The sequence below is a fragment of the Psittacula echo genome (assembly GCF_963264785.1).
Source record: "Psittacula echo genome assembly, chromosome: 20".
NCBI classification, from domain to species: Eukaryota; Metazoa; Chordata; class Aves; order Psittaciformes; family Psittacidae; genus Psittacula; species Psittacula echo.
The window spans coordinates 3,574,782-3,583,799 of NC_137756.1; the positions used below are offsets into that span (position 1 = coordinate 3,574,782).

At 47.0% G+C, this 9,018-nt stretch overlaps 1 protein-coding gene across 3 annotated transcripts in view; it reads right to left on the reverse strand.

Moving 5' to 3' along the window:
- Window positions 1-6,289, reverse strand: part of FN1 (fibronectin 1) — a gene marked incomplete at its 5' end in the record, with an annotated part of 55,805 nt that extends 49,516 nt beyond the window's left edge. For 2 of the 3 annotated variants that reach the window (XM_080632081.1, XM_080632082.1), the window contains 5 exons: window positions 2,061-2,198; window positions 2,329-2,460; window positions 4,092-4,229; window positions 5,697-5,825; window positions 6,121-6,286. In XM_080632081.1, the coding sequence (XP_080488207.1) occupies window positions 2,061-2,198; window positions 2,329-2,460; window positions 4,092-4,229; window positions 5,697-5,825; window positions 6,121-6,286 (703 nt within the window). Of the gene's footprint in view, window positions 1-2,060; window positions 2,199-2,328; window positions 2,461-4,091; window positions 4,230-5,696; window positions 5,826-6,120 lie in introns of all 3 variants that reach the window. The other variant, XM_080632083.1, reaches the window with a different exon arrangement.
- Window positions 6,290-9,018: the final 2,729 nt, after the last annotated feature.

A 9,018-nucleotide genomic window follows, 5' to 3' on the forward strand; every position in this document is an offset into this window, starting at 1 on the left:
ATCTACTTCAGTTGGAGGAAACTAAAGCCTATTTGAGGGCAATATGTTAAATTCCATTTCTTCCAACAGAAGTGTGCATGAAGCTCCAGGAAAGTTAACATAAGCTGCTCATGTCATACGAGGAATAACAGATTTTCTAAATCTCCCTGCTGTCTTTAATAACCACAGCCCCTGATGAATTGAGTAAATGGGTTCAAAGGACAGCATAACAAACTACTTTTGTCTTGATGCCAGATCCACGTGGATTAACTAGTTGTACTTCCATTACAACATTTTACCTTCTTATTCAAAAGCAACTTGATACAGTGGCTCAAATATAATCATGGATCAATGAACATGGATTTATGAAGAACTATGGAAGGGCATCCTACCGGATTGCCTCTGAAAGAGCACATGAAATAGAATATGACTGTGGAAAGCAAGTTACTAATTTGCAGTACTTCAAATGACCGAAAATACAGCATTTGCCGGAAGAGTGGTAAATTGGTGAAGTATTCAAAATGTAACTTTGCAAATGTGAAAAAAAACCTGTCTCATGGAGCTGATTCTCAAATTAAGACAATGAGAATCTGTAATGTCCCCTAAGAAATCAGCTGTGATTCTGGAAGAGTCTGACCATAAAAGATATATAACTGCAGCACATATTGAAGTGTAGTCATAGAATCATAGATTAGTTAGTGTTGGAACAGACCTTAAGGTCATCTAGTTCCAACCCCTCTCCATGGGCAGGGATGTCTCACACTAGACCGTGTTGCCCAAGGCTCTGTCCAACCTGGCCTTGTATTACCCCTTTGTGGGTTATAGCTATCATTTTACATACATAAATTTGAATTTCTCTATTTGATTGTATTTGAAAACAAAATGAAAAATGAACAGGTCATTATATTGCAATTTCCCCTACAATACAACAGTGCAGACCTGAGTTATAGGAGGAAAGATCCTGCCAAATAATTTTTATTAGTAATAGTAACTCCTCCAAAATTCACAAACAACACATTCTGGTTTATTCATTCCTAGTTCACTGTTAATGACTTTTCCCCATGTGTTTTTAGCAAACTCAATATTGTCAAGGCTGGTTTGATTTTTATAGCTTATTTCTTGACCAAGTCTCTCCAGATCTTCAGTTTTAATCCCAATCCTCCTTAAGTGTTCTAGTTCTTTAGAGATCTGCTGTTTATATCAGCTGAAAGCCATTATCCATGTGCCCCGAGGCAACTGAATACAAGGCAATTTAAATGCTGCAGAAGCATTACCAAACCTTGCATGACAAAAGTGCAAGGTACAAAGTTGAACTTTCTTGAGGCAACTGGTGTAAAGCATGATAGCTCCACAGCAGAGCTTGCCCCTAACAGAACTGGAACAGAAGGTGAATAAACAAGAAAGATTTTGGGTTTTAAAAGCCCTGTTTGCTTTGCAAATACAAATAAAATGGAATATTTAGGGTAATGTCCTTCAGTGATGTAAAAAGTAAAGCAGTCACCTGCCCTGCTGAAGCACGTTGACACAGAAGACAAAATGGCAGTAAAAACTAACAAGCAGGACAGTAGAGCAGGCAAGACAAAACCTGTTTCAGCTAACACATATATCGAATGGCAACAAAGAGAAGAAAGAGGACAACATCTCAATCTGACAGACCTCGCTGTTGGAGCAGATAACTAATTCTCCCTGAGGAGCAACTACTTCAGAAAGGAAGGCAAACTCCACCATTTTGTAGACCAAGCAGTTTCCCTGACAGGGATCCTGGGACATGCACAGCTGTGACTCAGCTGGCCGTGGATTTCTCCCACTTTTCACTCTAAATCAGGTTAAAACCCCAATTAATCCCGCCACAGACCACCAGCTCCCCAACGTGTCCCCACATCACAAACGGAACAAGCAAACGCTCCCCTCACCTCAGAGGGGTCTATTTTCCCTGCTTCTCAGAGGCAGCCATCCCTCTCCAACCACAATTGCTTGCAACAGGGTGAAAAAGGAAGACGTTTTCTTCTTGCCGCAGGACAGAGTTGAGAACTCCAGATAAATAAAAAGGAGCAGGGGGCAGGGGCCAGCCCAGCACTTACTTCTGGAGGTGCAGGTGATGCGGCCGCTGCCCTCTCCCAGGCAGGTACAGTCCACCATCATCCAGCCCTGGTAGGGCTTCTCCCAGGTCTCACCGACCACGTAGGACGTCCCGGCCGTGTTGTCGTAGCACCGCTCGGCTGTGAGAGGCAAAGGGGGTAAGAGTCCACTCAGCGCTATTCCCACACTGTGGTGCACCAGGGAAGACAAGGAGGAAGAAGCCATGCACCCTCGCTGAGCTGAGGGGAGAAGAATGGAGCCGCCACCTACCCACAGGCTTGCAGGTCCACTCGCCCTTCCCGTTGCCCAGGCACACACACTCCAGCATGTAGCCACCGGTCTCGTGGGGCCGGCGCCAGGTATCGCCGATCTTGTAGGACTGGCCACCCTCATGGCAGCGATCTGCAGCAGAGAGAGGGGAGCTGAGGGGAAGCACCACAGCAGGGACAGCAGTGTGGTGACAGCCTTAAGGGCTGCCCGGCCAAGGGTAGAGGGGATCAGCTGGAGCAGAGGTGTGGGGTGGTGAGGAGAAGGAGTGGGGTAGCCATGGCTGTCCCACCTCCAGCCTGCAGAATGGCGCTTGGCGTTTTCCACAGGCACCCATCGTTTCCTGAGCCTCAGGTCCTATCCTCTCTCCTCAGCTAACCCCCTCCATGAAGACCTGGCGGGTGAAAGGGGAATGCCATGGCCTGAGGAGGAGCCGTGTCTCCCTCAGCCTGAGGGCTGGTGAGGAAGGGTTTGCCTCCACCTTCTTCTGAGTGGTACCTCTTGGGCTTCTCTGTGCCCATCCCTAAATAGCTTGTAGGAGGTGCTTGGTGTGACACCCCAGTCAGACACTGGTTCTTTTGGATTTGGAAATGCCACCCTTTGGAAAGGCAGATTCCCAGCCAGCCACTGCCCACAGCCCTGAGGAGCAGGCTCAGGCAGGGAAACATCAGAAGGGCAGTTTGCAAACACAGGGTTTTCTTCCAAGAAGACAAGAAAAGGAGGAACACATATCCAGTCATTTATTAGGAGCCCCTAAAATGTTTCATTGGCTCATTTATGAAAGCAGGGACTCTAAGAGTTACAAAGATTGATTCGAAGCCAGCTGCAGTCAGTGAGACCCTCCAGTGAGCTTTAAACCAGGCTGATGATGAGGAAACGAGACTGCTTTTATGTTTGCAATTTCCTTGCTGACTTTCTTTCCTTGCAACACGTATCACCCCTGCCCAAAAAGGCCATTAAATTCAGAAGGGCTTCAGCTCTACTTGTTAAATCCAATACCTTTTGTCCATGCTATAATGATGGCTGGCTTCCGAGTCCTCTGTGGCAATGCTATGATCAGAACGTGTGTTTTAAAACAAGAAACTGGGTACTTTTAAGAGCAAGACTCTTCTCAAAAGTGCCTCGGGGACTTGGAAATCTCAGTGTCCTGACACACAGTGATCTACAGAAAGTCTGATTGTGAACTGGAGGGAAATGGTGAACAATTCACTGACTCAATGAGGAAAGGATTCCATACAGAGGCGTGAAAGGCAGAGCTGGGGATAAAGAATCAAGGGAAGAGAAGGAACAAGAGGAAGGTATGGGGCCAGCTGGCAAAATGGAATTGCAGAAACACATTGAGCTGGTGTCTGGATCTCAAATCCCGGTTCCATCAGGGACAAGTGTTGGCATGCCTCTCACCAGCTGCAGAGCAGACCCTCACTTGTTTTTTTCTCCCAGTCAAAAAGACTGTTTTCATAAACTCACCTGTGAAGATGTAACACACTCATGTATATAGTAAATGTACTAACATGTATGGCTGGACACTAACAGGAATTTTTCGCCTATGTTTTTACACAGAGCCCTTTACCTCTTACATAAAAGAGGAATTTGGTTGTGCAACTGTTTGTACATGCGGCAAGGCCTTTCAATTCCAAGATTTTAACAGTCTTTGGATTAAAACCCCCAAAGATTCGCTAATGGGCATTTGAAACACTGTGTAAGTTGCTCTGGAAAACATGATATGAAGGAACAATAGCTCTAGTAATAGGCTCTTGGTTACATACTGGCAATGGTGCAGCTGATTCTCCCACGTCCAGCTCCAATGCAAGTACAGTCCCAGATCATGGAGTCCTTGGGGCGCTCATAAGTCTCCCCTACTCGGTAAGTGGATCCAGTGTATTTGTCAAAACAAGTTTCTTCAGCTGTGAGAGGAGAAAAATCAGCTTCACGTAACCATGCCAGTAACACACACAGTCAACAGAAACACACATTCCTCACCTCCTCACACAGATACTTTTTTTTTTTTCCTGGGAAAAAATGCATCTCAATCTCCTATTTCTTCCTGGGATGGAACAGCAGAGAGGAAGTTGGGTGAAATTCACCCCCTCAAGGTCCCCATGATGCTGAATAGCCCATCTTCCCTCCCCCAGAGGGCAAAAGTTGAGCATGGCATGTGGCAGGCATGCCCTGAAAAGATCAATCCCAGCTGTTTGAAGTGCAACAGAACCAAAGACACGAGGGAGCACACATCCCCTAGAAGCTGTGTGCTTTGTCATGTTAATCCTCGTTCTGACTTGGCAAAAGATAGAGTATATTAATCCCAAAATCTACAGCAGTCCCAAAGTCAACAGCGCTACTTGCGAATTGTTCACACTCGTGCATGAATAATTGATTACTGAATCCTTATGTCAATGCTGCCACCAAACTTTGAGATCTGCAACAGAACAACCTTCTTCACCTCTGGACAGATAAAGTTCACTGTGTCATACAGGAAACTTGCTATTGGACTGTAAAGCTGTAAAACCTGAGAATCCTTGCAGGGGAAGGAAAGGTAAATTGCACGCTCTTTTATGGAGGAGTAAGGAGACTGAGTACTCCTTAAAATACTCTAGCTGTGAGGCAGGCAGCACACAAGCCTTGCAAAACAGATTGCTGGGACTCTCCCATCTGTCTTACATGAACACTATCAGCTAGGAACCAGTTTTTCTCTCTCGTATCTCTACAGCAACATAAAGGAGTTATGGCAAACCGGTGGCTTCAGACCAATAAATACAGACAGATTGCATCTGATAATCTAAACTACATTGTATCCCAGAGAGATGCATCTTCCAGCAGACGTTGCATTTAGAGTTCTTTGTGTTACCTAAGCTTTTTCTGCAGAAGACTAAACAATCTCATTTTACACTCAATTATAGAAAGCTCACAGCACGGCTGGGGGGCTGTGGAAAGCTGTAAGTTGAAATCTTTTTAAACAAGCTGACGACACTGCACAGCTATGAGAAGCTGGGGTGAAGCAATCAAACAGCATAGAGCCAGAGCTGCAAAGTGACTCCAGATTTGAACTTCCCCGTGCGAGTCCAGGAGTCAGTTCAGTTCATTATAAAGAAGAGACTGGCTCCAAAATGAATGTTTAGATCCAATCCTCCAGAGGGATGAGTGATGTTTGGCTCAGGGTTCTGCTGGCAGGCCCATCACTAATGAAAAGCATTTCTTAAAATCCCAAGCCAGATCTTCAGTGTAATTGAGTGTAGATCCGTTACGGACCCTAAGTACCAAACTTCAGCTGAAAAACCTGGTCTGCCAGCTATATCTCGGTACAAGGCTTAGCTTACTCGGCATCAAAAGCCACGCTGGGGTCTTGGTGCAGACAAAAGAGACCACCAACTTACGTTCAGGCTTGCTTTCGCAGTTAAACCCTCTGCTTCCACCATAGCAGGTACAGACCAGCGTGTTTCCCAGGTAAATGCGCTCCCACTGCTGGTTTATCTGATAGTATCTTCCATTGTCATAACAGGTCTCTGGACGGGGGGGTAAGGGGAAGAAAAGGAGAAGCAGAGAGGGGAAGAGAAAGAAAAGTTCGACGTTACGGACGGCAGAGGTAAGGGAGAGCAGCGGCACGGCACGGGCAAACCGCGCCTGCAGCGGGCATCGGCTGCCGCGCCGCAGCCTCGCACGTGTGCGGTCCCGCCGGGTACCAACGGGCCGAGCTGCGGAGCCACAAAAAGCTACCTGGGGGTCACCCAACGGAGCCGGGCCGGGCCCCCCTCCATACCCTGCCCTGCCTGCGGGACCCCGTCCCGGCGCGGTACTCACGCTTGCCCTGCGCGGGAGTGCCCTGAGGTACCGAGGTGGTCTGCGCTTGCCGCCGGCTCTTGCCGCCGCCTCCGCGGCGCTGTCCGCCGCCTCCACCACCCGCTGCCGCTGCAGCCCCCAGGCAGAGAGCGAGTAGCGCCAGCCGCCACACTGTGCGGCACGGCATCCTGGCACGGCACGGCACGGACAGCGGCGCCGCTCGCAGGCAGCCCGACGGACGGGACAGAGGAGCCGCCCGGGCGCTATATAGGGCGGGCGGCGCTGGGAGGGGGAGCCCGTCGCCGCCCCGGCGCCCATTGGCCTTGGCGTCGCCGGGGGCCGGGCGGGGGCTGCCACCGCCCTGTCGAGCGCAGGCGACCCGGCCCCGCCGCCACAAAGAGCTGAGCCGAGCCGAGCCGGGCCGGGTCTGGGCTGCGAAGGGAGACCGTCCCGGATGGGATGCCCGCCCCCGTAAGGAGAGCTGACTGCAAGGCGGTCGTGCCATTTTGTAGAACATTTGGCTTAACAAAATGGCTTTTTTTAGGGAGAGGCAAACTTTTTCTCTGAGCTATGCCGCCTGTAAGTTGATACCGCTCCATTCGGGAGGAATAATGTTCTGCGCAGAGGGAGAAGGTGAGGAGTAACATATGTACAGGGTTGGAAATGGGAAGCCCGAAGTGATGCTTTATCTACTGGTGGCTCAAGGTTAATATGTTTCGTACCTCACTTGGAAAGAACAGAACGGATTGGTTAAATTCCGTTCAAAAATTTAACAGCCTTTTTCTCTGACTTTATTTCTTGCTGCCCAAGATCAGTTCTGAGAACAAAAGAAAAGTGGAAAAAAAAAAAGAGAAATGCTAGGATCTGACCCCCTTTTAAGTCACCCCTTCTGTGTGATGATCTAACGTAACCCTGCTGAATACAAATTTTGGCATTGCCTTTCCCCTGTCTTCTCATAGCCATCTCCTCTGTTTGGGGGTGTCTCTTTTCCATTGTTTGAAGGAGAGGAGAGAGCGTGCACTGTCATTGTGGCTCTCAAGTAGGAAGCTGCTAGTGAGCAAAGACCGGTGTGCCCCATCCTGGTCCAGTGCCTGGACCAACACTCAAGTTCAGATCATATAGGAAGGTCATGTTGCTAACCATCTTCCTGACCCTCAGGCATAGAATCATAGAATCATAGAATTGATTCTAGGTTGGAAAAGACCTTTAAAACCACCAAGCCCAACGGTTACCCTTGGGATTATTAATCCAGAAGTCTGATGCGGTTCCTGATGTGTTAGAGCAACTGATCAAAAAAATGTGTGTGTGGAGTACACTACAGTGTTTCCACACATCTTAAACTGAATATCCACAGGTCTCCATAAGAGTTCTTCAGCAAGTTGAGCACCAAGCTCTATTTCCACTTACTGCAAACCAACTGTATTATCTCTATGGAAATACAAGCAATAATATCGCACTTGGGATGAAGACTCTTTCAGTAGGCGGTGTACAGATCCAGCACCTGCTTTGTGCCAGGAAAGCATGTAGCTGGGATGTCAGGTAGCTGTTTTCAAAGAAATTTCTATTCCTCTATGAGGAGTGCCCACAGATAGATTAAAACAAGCTTCCCTGCTGAAAACTTACTGGAAACTGAAACCTGAGCTTGCAATTGAGGTGAGCTCATTCCCATTTTTCCTAATTTTTATTTTTAGATGTACTGTGCTGCTTTTTCTCAAAATAATCACAGTACTGAGGTGGCCATAGCGAGAGAGAGCATTAGCTTTTGGAGCAGGGAACATCATCATATGCTAGCAAATATCTGGTTTCTTAAAATGAGAACCTGCTTTCAGGAAGTGTTGCTGCTATTCTGCGACCTAAGATAGGAACCATCATCTTCAAATTCCAGCTTATGACATGTCTGGAATTCTCTGATAAAAACAAGCACATTGTCAGAAAATGATGCTGTATGACTCTATAACCGGGGTCTACTTCACATATCCTGCTCCAAAGGAAGCATTACTGAGTGGAAATCAGTGCAAGAGAAGAGTTTTCCTTCCAGGAAACATGTATGTGCAGCAAGGAGGCAATTTTTGGCCATTTTATCCAGTCACTGTGTATAGGTCTTGGTCAAATTTTCAGTTCAGTTTCTTCTGCTCAGTATGCAATGTAGTGCCAGTGGGTATGCAAACATGTCCTCCTGTTAAGCTCAGTTGACATGGAAAAGGAAATGGTAATGAGGAGTCTTCAAGTATAGGAAGATTATAAATAGGAAGATTATAAATCAAAAATGCCAGAGGAAACCTGCTTAAAATGTAGGAGTACAGGTAATCCATAAGGAACAGGCTATGGTGGAATGAGCAAACATGAGGCAGCAACCAGCAGTCCTCACTGTGGAGAAAGAGCCTGTAGGTGCTAGATGCAGTGCAAACAGAGCCCAAGTGTTCTCCAGGGAGTTTATAACCTCTGTAAGTCTTGGCGTTGGAGGAGGAGAGTCCCTGCTCCCAAGAAATAAGACTTTCAGATGCATTTCCAGGATGCTGCTTTTAGTGACCCACATTTCCAACATGCTTTTAGCAACTGTTTTAAAATGTCATTTAAAAGGTTCATATACTTGACACACTTCCCATGAAGGCTAAATGATGGACATTGACCTCATTTCCCATGGCTGCTTCAAGTCCAGCTCTTGTTAAGCTTGCAGTGCGCCTAGGTCTTCAGGGACAGTTTGAAGTATTTATACAAAACTGAAAATGGGATTCACTCTGAAAATTGAATGAGAAATACAGTGTTAGGAAGTATTGGACTGTGTCACATGCTTTGCACAGCAGCAGTTACACAAATGCTGTGTACAAATGTACACAGGGGCAAACGTAAGATTCTTGTTTAAGAAAACGTTACTGGAAGCACACAAAACACAACGATCATTTTCAACATTGCTCAAAT